This window comes from Aspergillus foveolatus, assembly GCF_047715535.1.
Source record: "Aspergillus foveolatus strain CBS 279.81 unplaced genomic scaffold BDW70scaffold_25, whole genome shotgun sequence".
NCBI lineage: Eukaryota > Fungi > Ascomycota > Eurotiomycetes > Eurotiales > Aspergillaceae > Aspergillus > Aspergillus foveolatus.
The window spans coordinates 224,338-239,483 of NW_027396089.1; the positions used below are offsets into that span (position 1 = coordinate 224,338).

At 50.6% G+C, this 15,146-nt stretch overlaps 8 protein-coding genes across 8 annotated transcripts; 2 read left to right on the top strand and 6 right to left on the bottom strand.

The window, feature by feature from the left end:
• Positions 1-38: 38 nt before the first annotated feature.
• Positions 39-1,820, top strand: BDW70DRAFT_150449 (uncharacterized protein; the record flags this gene model as incomplete). The annotated part of the gene is made up of 5 exons (XM_073739160.1): positions 39-173; positions 264-926; positions 1,040-1,085; positions 1,323-1,434; positions 1,511-1,820. 5 exons carry the CDS (start codon positions 39-41, stop codon positions 1,818-1,820), a joined length of 1,266 nt encoding a protein of 421 aa, XP_073595833.1.
• A 172-nt stretch (positions 1,821-1,992) lies between these two features.
• BDW70DRAFT_168342 (uncharacterized protein) lies at positions 1,993-3,072 on the bottom strand (the record flags this gene model as incomplete). The annotated part of the gene is made up of 1 exon (XM_073742438.1): positions 1,993-3,072. The coding sequence occupies one exon, from the start codon at positions 3,070-3,072 to the stop codon at positions 1,993-1,995; it is 1,080 nt and encodes a 359-aa protein (XP_073595834.1).
• Positions 3,073-3,159: 87 nt separating this feature from the next.
• Positions 3,160-4,688, bottom strand: BDW70DRAFT_54280 (ubiquitin-conjugating enzyme E2). The gene has a single exon (XM_073744242.1). The coding sequence runs from the start codon at positions 4,452-4,454 to the stop codon at positions 3,450-3,452; it is 1,005 nt and encodes a 334-aa protein (XP_073595835.1). The 5' UTR covers positions 4,455-4,688; the 3' UTR covers positions 3,160-3,449.
• Positions 4,689-4,782: 94 nt separating this feature from the next.
• On the bottom strand, positions 4,783-6,781 carry BDW70DRAFT_54282 (DHHC family palmitoyltransferase). The gene is made up of 2 exons (XM_073744243.1): positions 6,274-6,781; positions 4,783-6,218 (listed from the first exon to the last, which is right to left on the bottom strand). Exons 1-2 carry the CDS (start codon positions 6,470-6,472, stop codon positions 4,873-4,875), a joined length of 1,545 nt encoding a protein of 514 aa, XP_073595836.1. The 5' UTR covers positions 6,473-6,781; the 3' UTR covers positions 4,783-4,872.
• A 356-nt stretch (positions 6,782-7,137) lies between these two features.
• BDW70DRAFT_160184 (rhomboid family membrane protein) lies at positions 7,138-8,755 on the bottom strand (the record flags this gene model as incomplete). Its single annotated transcript, XM_073740801.1, has 3 exons — positions 7,138-7,182; positions 7,238-8,226; positions 8,275-8,755. 3 exons carry the CDS (start codon positions 8,753-8,755, stop codon positions 7,138-7,140), a joined length of 1,515 nt encoding a protein of 504 aa, XP_073595837.1.
• Positions 8,756-9,128: 373 nt separating this feature from the next.
• BDW70DRAFT_54292 (uncharacterized protein) lies at positions 9,129-9,478 on the bottom strand. The gene has a single exon (XM_073744245.1). The coding sequence runs from the start codon at positions 9,384-9,386 to the stop codon at positions 9,207-9,209; it is 180 nt and encodes a 59-aa protein (XP_073595838.1). The 5' UTR covers positions 9,387-9,478; the 3' UTR covers positions 9,129-9,206.
• Positions 9,479-9,879: 401 nt separating this feature from the next.
• Positions 9,880-10,664, bottom strand: BDW70DRAFT_54286 (serine palmitoyltransferase small subunit family protein). Its single transcript, XM_073744244.1, has 2 exons — positions 9,943-10,664; positions 9,880-9,889 (listed from the first exon to the last, which is right to left on the bottom strand). Exon 1 carries the CDS (start codon positions 10,520-10,522, stop codon positions 10,061-10,063), a length of 462 nt encoding a protein of 153 aa, XP_073595839.1. The 5' UTR covers positions 10,523-10,664; the 3' UTR covers positions 9,880-9,889; positions 9,943-10,060.
• A 1,065-nt stretch (positions 10,665-11,729) lies between these two features.
• On the top strand, positions 11,730-14,522 carry BDW70DRAFT_136637 (uncharacterized protein). The gene is made up of 3 exons (XM_073736896.1): positions 11,730-11,753; positions 11,824-13,305; positions 13,354-14,522. The coding sequence occupies exons 2-3, from the start codon at positions 12,370-12,372 to the stop codon at positions 14,449-14,451; spliced, it is 2,034 nt and encodes a 677-aa protein (XP_073595840.1). The 5' UTR covers positions 11,730-11,753; positions 11,824-12,369; the 3' UTR covers positions 14,452-14,522.
• The last annotated feature ends 624 nt before the right edge of the window (positions 14,523-15,146 follow it).

Genomic DNA, 15,146 nt, shown 5'->3' on the forward strand with positions numbered 1-15,146 from the left:
AACTACACCCCATACATAATCATAGAACTGTATAGACAATGAGTACCCCTCCAGGCCCAAACCATACTGCATTCACGGAATGGGCTGTGTCCCACGGCATTGAAATCAATGGCATCGCCCCAGCCCGCTTCCCAGGCCGTGGACTAGGCATGATTGCAACGCAGGCGATCCGAGTATGTCTTCCATCTGATTCATTTCCAATCTTCCCGCTCTCTAATGTAACGTCCTCGTCCTAAATGAGTTCCTGTTAACTCAAATACCAGGAAAATGAAATCATGCTCTCCGTCCCCGCGAACCTAATGTTCACTAGAGACTCCATACCTGAGTCCTTTGTATCTTTGTTCCCGGCGGATGCGACAAACCACGCTATTCTCGTGGGCTTTCTAGTGCATGGTGACTCCAAGTCCCAGCCAGGATTAGATGTTTGGAAGCGCGTATGGCCGAGTTGGGAGGATTTTGAGAAGAGCATGCCGATTTTCTGGCCGGGGTGGTTGCGGGTGTCCAGTTCAGGCTTGAAACCTCCAGCTCAAGACCGCAACGAGAACAGCCGTAATAGCCCAGACTCAGAGTCAAGGCTCAAGCTGTCCCTTCTTCCGCCCTCCATCTCAGGTCTTTGGAACTCGACGTTGGACCCTTCAAGGAATACGCCAACTTCAAAATCACATACCAACTCCGAACAGTCCTACCCTTACGAAACGCGGTATCAAAACCTTCTACCGCGGCAGGAAAAACGACTATATGACACATACTACGCGATCCGGTCAGTCTTCCCAGAAACAGATTGGAAGGATGTCGCGTATAATTGGGCCATCATCAACTCACGGAGCTTCTACTATGTCTCGCCAGGTAAGAACGAGCCGAGTGACTGGAACGATGCGGTTGGCATGGTCCCCTTTGCGGATTATTTCAACCATAGAGATGGTGCAGTAAGTTACTTCCCCTTTTTGGAGTTCTTGAAGAAGCATAGAGATGGCCCAGCTAGGCTGGTCCGGTATCTTTTCTGCATTGATATCAATTCATATTGATTATTTATGAATAGCTGTGCGAGGTTACTTTCGACGGAGATAGCTATATATTCCGAGCTGGTAGGCATTATGGTCCGTAACTAATCCCATTATCCTCCTATCTACAAACATGCCGAGCGGCCCAGCCTAACACGAATCGACAAAACAAACAGAAAAAGGCGAAGAAATATACATGAGCTACGGTCCACATTCGAACGACTTCCTATTGGTTGAATGTCAGTTCCTTTCACGCCCGCCCCCAGTTACACATTTTCGCTGTTCTTGCCCCATTTGTTTAACCGAATACTTTCTGGGCAGACGGCTTCTATCTCGACGATAACCCCTCAGATGGGGTGTATCTGGACGATATAATTCTACCCAAGTTGACGAGATCCGAGAAAAAAGAGTTGGCGGAAACGGAATGTTTTGGGTGCGTATTTAACTCTCCCCATTCTGATTCCTTTTGTCTTTTCTCGCACAATTGAGCCACTCTGAGACCGGATCAGGAATTACGAAATCACAGCATCTGGTGCAGACCGCAATAGTATGGCTGCTGCTAGTATAAAATATATGAGTCGGCAAAAATGGCGAAAATATGTTGATGGTGTCTCCGAACAAGGGTTCGACTCCAGCAGGACTGCCGGTATAATACGTGGCTGGATCGAGGTATACCTGCAGGAGTGCACTGCTACTATAGCTTCTTTGGTGGAACTGTCGAAGTCCGAGAAGGAGAAAGACAGAGTTGACTTGATATTGTCTCGGTGGAAGCAAATCCATCGTCTGTGTGAGAGAGCAGTAGAATCAATGGCTGCGTAGACTACGAGTGTTTCTTAAGGTCGAAATGGAATGAGATGTTACAGTAGTAATGCGATTGGGCGTCGACTCGAATAACATATTTTAATACAATAAAGCCATTTCATGGCAATGTAGAATAGACAAGTGTCCCTTAGGGCAAGAATAACCGAACCATGAGCGAACCAGTCCACGCTTAATGATAATCTTTGGTCTTGTCATCGCAAAAATCCCAAAACTGCTGCGCCCTTCCAGTTCCACCGGCTTCCTTGGACCTCAGCGCATTCGTCAGATGGGGGGCGACAGTGGTATGAATGCGGCCCCATGGAATCACATAACAACCGCTGTTCTCGAGGTTGATATCCGGCGATAAACCGGCGTACAGCTCAGTGAGAGCGGCCAGCTTCGGACTATGGAGCAACGGCCAACCGAGAAACTTTGTCCATCCGGCGTGTCGCAGAAGGTTGGTGCGGGCAGCACCAGGGTTCATTGCAACACTGACGATGCCGCGTTCAGGGCCGTATCGACGTGCAAATTCGCTTCCTAAGAACCAGGCGCCAGTTTTGGAGTTGAGATAGTTGCGAGAGCTGTCTTGCGGAGGGTTATTCAGTTCCTGCATGACAATACCCTCGATGGGGGAAGAGAGCTCGACGACCTGATCACTCAGCCAAACTACTCTCACGGAGCCTGGGTAAGCCGGTCCGTTCAGCGCAACGGCGGCATCAAGAAGTGGGAGCATCATCTGCGTAAAGAGAAAAGGGCCGAGACAGTTCGTAGCTAGCTGAAGTTCCAATCCCTGCTTCGACAGAACGCCGACAGGAGGCTGGCAAATACCAGCGTTGTTCCAGAGAACATCGAGCTTGGATTCTTTCTCCATGAACGCGTCGGCTGATTCTCGGATGGAGGTTAGGTCGTCGAGTTCAAGGACGATGTAGTCGACCTGGCCGTCGCGTTCACCGACAGAAGCCTGGATCTTCTGAACTGCTTCCTTTGCCTTCTTCTCCGTCCGGCCGGTGATGTATACGGTGCCACCTCTCGCGTAGAGGATTTTGGCAAGCTCGAAACCAATGCCTGAGGTGCCGCCGGTGACGAGGAAGACCCGACCTTTCTGGAAAGTGATGTCTTTCTCGGTGAATGTTGGACGCGGAGGAAACATCTGGGTGAGCTGCGCACGCATCTTGTATGTAGGCTGTTCGGGTTTAGCGGGTGCTGCGTTCTTGAGTTGGCCAGCTTGAGGCTGGTCTTTTCTGGCACGCTTAACAGAAAAGGGTGCCATCGTGAAGAGGGAGGAGTAAGTATGCTCGATAATGAATCCGCAGCAGTCCACAGGTGAAATCGAGGAATGGAGATCAGAGCCAGACGAGGAGAGTTGAAAACATAACAGAAGGCGCCTTCCCATTAAGCGAAGATAACTGCAGCAACCGCCAGTTCTGTTAGTTGTGGCAAGAGTATTTCTATCATGCCTGCCGTTTTGGATCACTTAGAGTGAGAGTGATGAAGCGCACAATCATTGCTAAATAGAATCGAAATAGTAGCTTTTCATAGTCCACACCGAAATATAACTGTTTATACCGCATTGCGCTCTTAATTGATCATTCATATAAAACAAACGCCTGTTATCCTACCTATTGAACGCCAGCAGTTTCAAAGAGTCTACTCCTCAATATTGACAAAGCGTCTGAAAATCATGAGCATCAATGCGACCAGCACGCCGAATATAGCCCGGTCCAGCCATGGGCTATCCTGCGAGGCCACTTGTGCAGCCTGACCAGCTGGTCGCGTGGGCGTTGGCCGTGGTCGTTGTGTAACGGCCTGTGGTGCCGGTGTTGGCGCCTGAGCCGGCGCATCCCGAATCACTGATGCTGAAATGATGGTGGGAGACGAAGGTATAGCTGAAGGACTGGAGCATGGGTTGTCCAGTACGGATAGGCTGCTGCTCGTGCTCATACTCATACTCTTCTCACACGTGTCCATTGTAGACTCATCCATCGAGGTCGAATCCGACTTCAACTTCTCCGTCCCACTTTCAAGCTTAGTCGCACCGGCACTATCCGCAACTTTCGAGTTATCGCCGTCGTTCTTCCCCTTGGTCCCAATCCCAATCCTTAACCCCTCCGGCACCCCCTCAGCGTCCTCCTCTTTTTCAACGTCAACCCCTTTTTCCACACAATAACCCCTCCATTCCCTAAGCAACTCCTCGTTACTCTTTGCACAAACATCACAGCGCCAACCCCGACTCGTCCCCGCCCATTGCCTCCTCACCTCGTCACTGACGCCTTGCAAGCCCCCTACCTGGCCATTCGCATCCCCCTCCATAAAGCTTCTAATTGCCAAAAGCGCCGTCCTAATCCCCCACGCTGGCTGCCACGTTTCTTCGTGGTGGCCCGATATACTCAGACAGATCTCGCGGTTGACTTCGAAGCGGCCGGAGGGGGTGAGGAAGCGGAAGGAGGGCGGACGGAGTGGGTAGGTTGGTGGGAGGACAATTCGGCCATGGTAAATTCCACCGGCATAGGGAGATGGTGGTGGCGGGCCGGCAAGTGTGAAATGCCAGTCGTAGAGATTCGAGTCGGAGACGGGTGCGGCGTGGAAGTGCGGGGAGGGAGATGAGGACAGCTCGGAGGCTTCTTTCATCAGGCGGCGGACGGAGCGAGACATTCTGTTTCTTTTTTTGTGTCAAGCTTTGACCCGTTTATTAGTTTTTGGGTATCGCTGAAAATAATTTAGTCTCGCGCGTGTTCGTGAGGGTAAGATGTGTATGCTTTCTGGTAGTGTTGCGACTAAGATTGTATGCGACGGTTATTTGGAGGTGACGCGGCAGTTCCAAGGCCAGCTAGAACAGCACTATTTTTGAGAGGAATGCGAAGAATGAGTTATTGAGTACGCAGTAAGGTCAGCAAAAAGGATAGGAACGAAGCTGGAGGAAGTTGATGCAAGTTGGCGAGATCCTATTGGAATAAGACCAATACCTAAAATATCAGGCACCAATTAATCTAACACCGGGCTATTACTCCACTCTCCTTTGAACAACCCTTTGTATACATTTCGACGCCGATCGATAAACCTGAAGAATGCTTCAATCCCAGTCACGCCAGTCATCCTCTCTTGAGCCTTGATTTCCAGATCCTTTACCACGGGTGGGCTCGAGAGCAAAATCATCTTTATCAAGGTCCTCCGCATAGACTTCCTCACCCGGCCGTGGCCGCGGAGACCTTGGAGCAAGTGTCTTCATTGAAACACCAGTAGCAGGTCGCGCTACATCGTCCGAGTGGCTCAATGGCTGATCCGGTGTCCACCCCGGAGGTAACTCATTACCCAGCCAGGCGCGGCTGTTGTTCATGTTCCGCAAGTACAAATCACGTTGGTGTTGTCGTTGCTGTTCTGCTACTTGCTCCCGCTGCTGACGCACCCGCTCTTGCGCTTCCAAAAACTTACGACTTGGCTCCCACTCCCAGCCATTCCCTGTTGTAGTGCGCGTAGGTACGAGCCAATGAAGAGGCCTGTCGCCAAAGAGGTGTAGCAGATTGCGCTTCCAGCCTAGATCAAAGGCATGCGGCATCTTTTCGTTATCGAGCTCCGCTAGGTAGTCTTCGTAACGGTCATGCTCGCGTTGCCGTTCCATATCCGCGTAAGAGCGGGACAAAGCTTGTTGTGCGGGTGTGAGGTTGTCGCTCGATTCTTCCCCTTCTTCCGGGCGCGTTACCCCCGGTATTGCATTCGCATGAGCGTCCAATATCTGGTTCCCATAATTCTGCAATCGGCTGCCGAAGGTATCTTGGTTCTCGCCGCCGTTGTTGGTGCCGAGTAAGCCGTCATAACGGTGGCGATCCAGCGCTTTCCGCAACGGCGAAACATACCGAGTCTTCTCCAAGCACTCAATCGTAGTCAAACCACGGGTGGCAAGACTGATATGCCAAGCCGTAAATCCGGTCAAAACTAGCCCAATGATACCCCCGAGAATCGACAACAACACGATATTCACCGGCAAAATACCGTCCATATACTGCGTGTCATTAAACACCTCCGTCCAGATCCAGATTGCTGAGACACCAAAATCTACCCAGCAGAACAGCGACGTGTAAATGAGGAAAAGCAGAAACGCTTTGTAGTTGCGTAGTCCAACGCAAGTCGCCAGCCACGGACAATGATGGTCCATCTTCAGCACACACCGCTTGCACGTGGAGCAGTGATGCGCCCGGTCCGGCTTCGGACATTGGCATTTCTTGCAAAACCGCGACCCTCCGGTGGAGTTTACGGTGTAGGAAGTATATTCGGGTAACTCAGTTATCGGTAACGCACTGTATGGATGGCCTCCACCACTGCGCGCACCTAGAGGTGATCCGGGATCTGTGAAGACGGCGGTTGTGTAGGAGATGTTGAGAGCTAGGTAGAGAACGACGCCGAGGATCGAGCTTGGTAGTCCTGCGGAGAGAAGCCGTAAGTAGAGTAGACAGGTTACGAGATTGCAACAACATACCTATTAAAGAACTACTGCTAGGTTTTAAACCCACGCTGGCTTCAACGTACACCGCCCATGTTGTCAAACTGTAGACGAACGCCAGAGGGAAGTAAGTCGCGGCCGCACAGCAGTACCGCTCGCAGCGCATGGCCCATGCTTTCGGTCGGCGCTTCGGCCAGGTCGGTGACGAGGGTGTTGACATGGCCAATGTGGCCATAACAGGTATCTATTCCAATCGGCGGGCGTATCGAGGGTAGAAACGTGTGCGAGATGACTAGATAGGGCGAGATATCATTGCGGGTACTATTGCATCCTAAAATCGTCAGGAGGCTACAGCCAGGAACACGTCAAACTGCTTTCACAACACGAAAGCCGTGTGAAATCAAGTGCGCTAAAAAGGCGAAAGGCGCCATAAACGGAACTCGTTGAAGCGTGGAAGACTCGAAGTGAGCTTATGCTGAGCGAGGTTCTTGGCCCAGATCGCGATATGTAATCTTGGGCGCTAGATTTGAGTAGGTGCACCGCCACAGCCGCGCGGCTGAGGTGCCCCATGCTGTATACGTAGGTGCCTACGTCGCGAAGGTCAACACTTAAAGCACTGCTACCTGCTAAAATATTCGTCATATGCATTTGCATAGTCCCTGGATAAGCCGGGCTATGTTATTTCGCAGTTATATGAACAAATGGGGATTCGCTGCACCAATAAACCACCAAACCCCAAAACGTAGTTGACCCTCAAACGCCCAAAATATAGAGGTATCATGCAGAGTATAATGATACTGAATCGAGGTACTTGTATTTATAAGTTTAGATTATGGTTGATGCCGAGTGGGATACGAGCAGGAACACGGCCAGGTATAAAGAGACGGAAAGAGCATATGCCTAGCTCGAAAACAGGTTGCCCTGGTCACACCAGCCGTTGACGGGCTAAAAAAAGCTGTTAGCAAAGTTTAAGGAGCAGAAGCATCAGCTGTAGACCTACCAGACAACTGAACCTGTAACACCAAGAACAGTTCGAGCTTGGGTACTTATAAAAGTTCACAATAAGAAGGATGAACCCAATAAGAACAGCGACCAAAGCGCCTAATCGAACCAGCCACCAAGCCCACCATAAGGGCTTCCGGCCGGCGAAGAATCCTCTGGGATTGAACTTTCCAAGGCCGTCCAGTTTGGAACCACTTGACGTCTTGTTCGCGTCCGGATCGGCGTTTTCTGCCGCAACACCGCCGCTCATGGCGACGTACGGACTGCGGGCGAGCCCAATGCGCTCACGTAGAGCATTAGGAGACCTCATGACGCAAAGTCCGAGCGCAAGGCCCATTGTAAAACCGCCAAGATGAGAAAAGTTATCCAAACCCGGCAGGAGGCCTAGCACAAACGAGACGGCAATACCAAGAACCATAATGATAAGCTCAACCCAAGGGTTCTGGCGGTCCTTCCATCCGTAAAGAAGGTCCAAGACGAACAGCGCGAGAATGCCAAACAGTGCACCGGAGCATCCGCAGGACGCTTCACCTTGCCCAGCATAGTTTCCTCCAAGAACGAATCCCCAGATTCCACTGGACAGGTAAACCAATCCATACCGCCACCAACCAATCATTCGCTCCATGTCAGCCCCCATAGTCATCTGGACGAGCAAGTTGAAGCCGATATGAACAAACCCGCTGTGGAGGAACATGGGAATTATGAAGCGAAACCACTGGTCAGGTGCGGGCTTATCGTCCAGCGAACCGCCAGGATGTGGATTTGGCACCCCGTCGAATCCGCACAGCTCGGATAGGGAACAATCTGAGTCTGTGGTCGTAGCATTCGGGCAGGGAAAGAGAACTTGTTGGGTAGCGTTCTGCACTCCGGGAACATTCTTCATGCAAGGTGTATATCTCGCACCCATGTTGATCTGAACGTATGCGGAAGGACCAACCATCGGATTGAATTGGGGCTTCGTTTGTATCGGGCTTCCGGTGAGTTGGCCTGCAAAGTCAATTAGCATGGCTTGTTTGTATTGCCTGACCAACTTACCCATCTTCACCAGTTCGACAATAAAGACTATGATCTGGGCTATAGTCAAGATGTATGTAACGTAAGCAATTTTCTTCTGGAAGAACCCTTTCTTCTTCTTCTGCCGCATTGGGACTTGCGGTTCCATCATGCCAGGATCTGGCGCATAGTGGGTTGGTTGCTGCATCCAAGGCTGGGGAGGATGGTCGTTGCCGTAGGGATTCGCTGATTTGAGAGGGATGTTTTCTGCGTATTGGTCGTGCTCGTTTATTCTCCCTCCAGCAACATATGCTCCATTATCCGAACCGATGGACTGTTGGCTGTAGCGAAGGCTATTAGGGTTGTGGTGGTCGTCTGACTGATAGTAAGGAGCGTTGTTGTATGCCACTGGACTCGGGCTCGGTCGTGGTGATACTCTGTTGAATTGATCTGGGGTGTGATCGTGTTGTTCATATGCAGGAGGGCTGTTGTACGCGCCGTTGTAGTAGCTTTGAGCGGCCATCTTGAGAGACCGCGGAAGTGGGCAGCGGCAAGGGATGAGTTGGCGTCTGCAAACAAAGAAAGTCCGAGAAGCCTGATGTATCAAAAACAAAGACCGAATTACTTCTTCAAGCAGTTCGTCAGACGCCCGGCGGCTTCGAGTCTTTCGGAAAACTGCCAGGGGCCGGATGGAATAAACAACTTCCGCAATTGAATTGACCCTTAACCGGACAAACGAGGCACCACACAGAACGTGGAACGCAACGAGGAAGGCGATATGATTTCAGAGAAGGAAACGACAGCCGGGATGTCGGAGAATTAAGCGATAGATGAAATGGCTAACAAAGCACTGAAGCAAAGAAAAGACCGGTGGTTGCGCGTTAAGGCGTTAGGCAGTCGTTTTGCGGGCCACTATTTTTGGGGAGCCGATCGAGCAAGCTTCGTCAGCATTTTCGCTGGCTTCTGATCAGCCACTAGGAAATCGAGTTGACCAGCGTTTTTGAACCAGAACTGTCAAGCCGCGCCTGAAGTGGATTCTGCAGCCGTGGAGCTGATGGTTTCGGCGATGAAGTAGGCTGAGCTTGTCGTGGCTGGATGATGTCCCTCGTTTTTAATTTATTTTTATCGGGGATGTGGCTGAGGCTCGAATCCATCCACACCGCGGCTTGGCTAGCTACACTACTACAGAGTACAGGATAACTCGAGACGAGCTAATCGCGACTACTGCTGCATCGGCTGAGTGTTCATGTTCATATTTAACATTAAGCATTATTAGACCAGTACTCGACACTCGACTATAACAATAATCACCGCCGACCCAAATGGCGGATCTGGCTCTATACATCGCAGCAGGGTACGTAATCCAAGCACACCAAGAACCGTCGCCTCAACTGCCGTTGAATCCAAAGCACCACGGTATTAGACAAAAGTGAAGTTATAGAGGAAACGGAGATCAGAATCCGTGGGCAAAAAATTGCACCACTAAGCCATTCGAGCTTCGAGGACGCATTATCTGTCATTATATCGGGTAGTCGTTCTCGTTGTACAGCTGGTCCTCCGTCAAGTCATTAAAGTATGACGAGTTCATTTCGTCATCTGAAGATATAGTAAACCCGAATAGCGCCAAACTCCGCATGTAAAGAAAGATAACGGGGTACTATGTAGACAGTTAGCGGCAGATCACAACCGGGTTGAAAACGAGAGATCTACCTTTATTGCTAAGGCCCGTACCCGAACCGAGTTTCACCAAGATATGAGGAGCGAAACAAAACGTTAATCCAAAGTCTGGAGATGCCACAAAAGGCGGACGATCATGTACTGATACCAATCATGACAATGCTGCTTTTTCGGAGGCAAATTGAGATATTGAAGATTGCGTATCCAGGATCCCAAACGCAGCTCCCATCTCTTCACCGCTCTGACCAGTCAACAACCAGACGAGGCGCGAGAACTTCTGGAAGAGCAGGCCCGGGAAGTAGAAGAACATGGCCCAGATCAGAAGACCCAGAAACACGACGACAAAAGTGTTTGCGACAACCTTCTCGCCCGGAGTCATGACATAGAGGCCGTAAGTAACCTCGTACCGATAATACCCCAGACGGATGCGGTCCGCGAATCGCTGAAGGATGTTGCGCTGCGCTCGGTCAAACGTATGGGTACCCGGGGAAGGGGACGTTGTGGCCATCGTAGAGGAGTACTTGTTGATCAGCTCATCGACTGCCGCTGGGCCATGGGACGAGATGTGGGTTGTAGTTGCAGGAGTGTAGAAGGACTGCATTTCGGTCGCCATTTCCGTGTTGAGAGGTGTGGCAGCAGAACAGGTCGCACCTCCCTATGGTTGATTTGTTTTGTGCACCTTTCTCCTTCCCTCGTTGATTATACTTTGCAGGTCACGTATACTTCTAACTTCTGGGGTCGAACGCGATCGGGGATTAGTGCCCGGGTCGGGTTTCGACGGAATATGGTTTGGGTCAAGCAAGGATGGAGCGCGCGAGTTTTAAGTCAAGGTATGCGAGAGTTGATTCGGTAGGCTATAGATGTGAACGCCTGCTTAAGTATGGAGATGCAGAAATGAATGACAGAAACGAGCAGATCAGAGGCAGGCCGGAAGAGCCGGGAAGCTTCAACGGCCGTTGGAGGTCAAGGAGCAACGGCAAAGCAGACGAAACTGAAAAGGAATGAGCACAGGATGAGCTCTTATATACAAGAACACCGGTGCAGCACGCAAAGAGTCAAAGAGTCGAAGAAAGGGATGGGCGAAACAGGGAGTGGAGGTGTAGGGTGAGACCGTGAGATGGGGAGAACGCCCGGAAAATCGGTAGGGCGCGGATTGTGAAAATCAAGCATAGACCGGATCGAGAGGCGGATTTGCTCTTCAGGGAATAGTCGCAGGGACTAAAGCCTTGAAGATGGATCCATGCGCGAAAAAAAACCCTCCGCTTTCTTGATTGATCAAAATACTCGAGTCGTCATTTCAGCAGACTGCGACCCAATCATCAGCCGCAAACAGCGGTGCAAAATCGCTTCCATTCGGCTCGCCCGGCAACTCCCGCAAGCTCTAGGTAGGCTCGAATTTCGATTTCGAAATCATCACAAGAAGTGGACTTGGGTTACTGCCGAGTAGAAGATGAGTGCGAACCAGTCACCTATGCATGTTTGTCAGTTGGCAACAGATACGAAATAGGTTTGTGGACTGTAGCACCCGACTGTTTTGAGCGCTGCTGATCTCGGGCTCCTGCAGGACGGGGATTTCAGGTACGAGCCTTGGAACTTGGGGTTGAGCCTGATTCAGCCTGATTGTGATTGTCTGATTCAGCTCCAATCGGATTTGTAAGCAGCATAAAAATGAACATAATCTCGAGTCTTGGCCTTCAGCTTTGCGGCGGCATTCCGAAGTCCGAGTCACTTGACTGACATATGCGTCCGCTGTAAAGATATATATATCGGCATCAATAACGGCGGCAACTTGATCCTGTACTTTTCGTCTTTGAGAGTCGGGATGGCCAAGAGGCAAACGCGGAGTCAGTCACAAATTTGCGCCATAAATGCACTGTCATCAGCCTCAATGGCTCTCGCCTAACAAATCTCAAGCTCTAGGTTGATCTCAATGACCAGCTCGCTGCATAGATCACCGCAGATGCGAACGATACGCCCTTGGGCAAATGTCGTCCCTTTTGCCTCGGGAGAGATTCTTAAGATACTGGTTGTCGTCTTCTACGCGACTATCGCGTTTGAAGGCCTCAATCAAGTCCCCTGCTCATTTATTCATAGGTTAGTTTCATCATGCCGCCCTGCGCTTGGTGCAACTTAAGAGAGTGCGTCGAAACTTCTGCTCGCGAAGACAGAGACCTTCTATGGCGAGCAACAACCATAGGTATAGCCGGACCGACTGGCATGAACATTTCCCACAGGGCAAGCAGGCGTCTCCTTTGCCGTTTATTGTAAATTCACCACGGAGTTCGATATTATTCACTATTTCTTGGATACAGAGCACTGCTCTGTGTTGATATTGATTTGTACCTGAGCTGCTGATGATGTCATGCGTGCCCCGCTGCCAAGCTCTGGAGCTTACGCAGCTACAACGGCAAGGACCCTTCTTCCCACCTCTACTCCCCTCAGACTTCTTATTTACGTTCAATGTCATCGGTCAACCAGTCAATCTCCATGGCTGAAGAAGATCCTCTTATTAAGGCGCTCCCCCCTGCCACTGACTACCTCACCTATCTCACTTTGCTGGAATATCAGCTAACCCCCGCCCGCCTGCCGACGTTGCACAAGCTCCTTCAAGATGAAGTTCTGACTACGAATATTGGCTGGGATCTGGTGAAGATCCTGCTTCCTATGCTTCCAGAGTCGCAAGAATGTCTTAAGGATGTAGCTCGGCTAGGGAATCCCAGAGAAGTTATCTTACGAGTATCCGACGCTCTTATGCAGCTACACCCAGCGGAAGAGGACGAGGAGGAATCGGACAAACAATTAGAGTCACAGCATGGAGACGTTGGACAGGAAAGCAGCGGGCTTAAAGCGCCTACAGGGGACATTCCTCTTCATGTCCTCAAATTCAACACTCTTGTTGCCATGCTCTCCACCCTCCATTCCCGTATACAGACAAAATCTCCTAGTCGATTCCTTGCAACATCCCTGCAGGCAGTACTGGAAGCATACACATCGATGCCAACAAACGAGACTACGATAGCCCTGCTCGAGTTTTTCCGAGACGTTTCCCCCACGAAAAGACCCCCACCGCCGCCCAGGGCTCCGAGCGATTCGACAGTCCTCCGTGTCGCCGAAGCGTCTGCTCCAGACCCTGAAGCGGAAGTGATGTCGCCTAGCCCGGCTGGTAACGAAGAGAGCGCGCTGATCAGGAGGTTTCTGCAGTTTGGTTTGATTGAGCTTCTTAAATCGTATCTTTTGAGCTGTTCGGGTCCGACGGATCCTGGAATGTCGTGGGGTGTTCGACTACAAGAAAAGTTACATCCGGAATCGCGTATGCCAGGCACTGGCTCGCCAACAAATGTATACGTGGATAATAGACAGCTTGGAGAGCGCGATAGCATAATTGCTAAGATTACTGTGGGTGTTTTTGTCCTCCGTTGGAAATCCGTGTACTGATTGAACCAGGCACTGTCTCAAGACTTCGGTTTAACCGACGAAGAGCTTCTCAAAGTCGTGACGCGAGCTCCTGAAACGCAGCCCCCACCGTTGGATTTTGAAGAGCATCCTAATAGTGCGGAAGACATTCCCCTAGAAAGGCACGGGTCGTTGCTGCTTCTCGCCGCGCGAGCTGCGGTTGGAAAGTTGTTCACCGGAAAGGCTTTACAAATTAAGGTCTATCCTGATCTCGCCCGAATTTTCGATAACTACGTTGGCAAATTTCGCAGCCTTGATGAGGTCGCTTTCGAACAACCGCACGTGCTGCTCGATTCACTGCTTGCACTGACTGTCCTATCTCTCCAAAGTCCAACACCAACACCTTCGGACGAAACCGAGTTTACCAATTTTATTACCTTGTTGACAGCCTGTACCGTTCGCCAAACTTACAGCACTGTGAGGAGGATTCCTGCTGAAATCATAAATGCAAATCCTTCACAAGTCGCTCGCTTCAAGGTAATTCGAAAAGTACTGGAGGACGAACGCTATCGCACAATTAAAGATAGGGCAATTGATTGGCTTAAGAATGAGATTCTTAAAGCAGCCAAAGAAGCCCCTGGCCCTGAGCCCAACATCTTCCTTAACCCTCATTACTTCTCCGTCCTCTTTCCACTCCTCTTCGCCTCTCCAGCATTGGACCTCGATTTGACTTCCGACCTCGTGACATCCTGGGTCCGGTTCACCCAAACTTTAAGCCCATCTATTCACTCGGCGCTTAACCTCTATTACATTTTAATATCTTCTGCTGAGCTACGCAGTCAGCTAGAGCTGGAAAAGACCTATGCATACTTCCGCAGCCGGTTTCTGGAGCCCGTCAAAGCCATCTGCGGCGCGTTCTCAGCTGACCTGACAGAGAACGGCGGAGATGGCAAGATCGCGGGTTCGGTGGGCGAGGACATGGTCAAAGTAGGAACGGCGCGGTCTGTCAATCTGATCCAGCACATTGTGGAACAGGTTGAGGATGCAGTGAACGAGGCCTTTGTCGTGGGAGACGCAGAACTGCAGGACCCCAGTGCTGATGACATTGCGCGTGTCGATGCAATCCGCAAGGAGACGGCAGTGGAGTAGCTTATTGATATATGATACACCATCCTATGATACTTGTTAAGACCTGATGAATAAGACCACCCGGTATAGCGACTATCTGAACTATCCTCATAGCTTCGTTCTCGACCCTTAACCATTCTGTCCGAAACAGAGCTAGAGTATCTCTCCATCGAACTGCCTCCCACGTAATGGAAATTGCACGCCTGAACATTTGCGGCTGGATTCCTGGCTTCGATCAGGGCGCGGGCATGTAGGCGAAGTACGTAGGCTCCCTTAGAATTGAACAGCAGACCTGCATCCTAAGCCAGCTGCAACCCCGATACTCATCTGTTTGAGCTACCTACCTACGCCTTAAATACGGGCATGAGGCTTTGCTATCCATATCTAGATAGCCGATATACCGGGGCGTTTATCTCAAGATCCCAAGCTCTGCCAAACAAACCCATCGTTTACTTCCGTCCTACTCCCGCTCCCACTCCTACCCGCCCAAAAACCCGCTATCCTAGACCAACTCTTACATATTACTAGCTCTTACGCCGTTGAATGATAACCTACATCCGACTATACCTTCCAGACAGAGCCGTTCCAGGTCCTACCATTTACACGATTGACCGCACCGTATCCATAGGAAAAGGGCAAGGGCGAGGTAAAAATAAAAGACAAAGGAAAAAATGGGAAAATCGATATGCATTTCAGCATGCAACCTATCGTACCCT

Bases quoted from the DNA above. Each gene is read 5' to 3' on its own strand.
- BDW70DRAFT_54280 (XM_073744242.1), bottom strand. From the start codon at position 4,454: ATGTCTCGCTCCGTCCGCCGCCTGATGAAAGAAGCCTCCGAGCTGTCC.
- BDW70DRAFT_54282 (XM_073744243.1), bottom strand. From the start codon at position 6,472: ATGGCCACATTGGCCATGTCAACACCCTCGTCACCGACCTGGCCGAAG. The intron at 6,219-6,273 runs GTATGTTGTTGC...TTCTCTCCGCAG, and splicing joins TAGCAGTAGTTCTTTAATAG to GACTACCAAGCTCGATCCTC.
- BDW70DRAFT_54292 (XM_073744245.1), bottom strand. From the start codon at position 9,386: ATGGATTCGAGCCTCAGCCACATCCCCGATAAAAATAAATTAAAAACG.
- BDW70DRAFT_54286 (XM_073744244.1), bottom strand. From the start codon at position 10,522: ATGGCGACCGAAATGCAGTCCTTCTACACTCCTGCAACTACAACCCAC.
- BDW70DRAFT_136637 (XM_073736896.1), top strand. From the start codon at position 12,370: ATGTCATCGGTCAACCAGTCAATCTCCATGGCTGAAGAAGATCCTCTT. The intron at 13,306-13,353 runs GTGGGTGTTTTT...TGATTGAACCAG, and splicing joins GCATAATTGCTAAGATTACT to GCACTGTCTCAAGACTTCGG.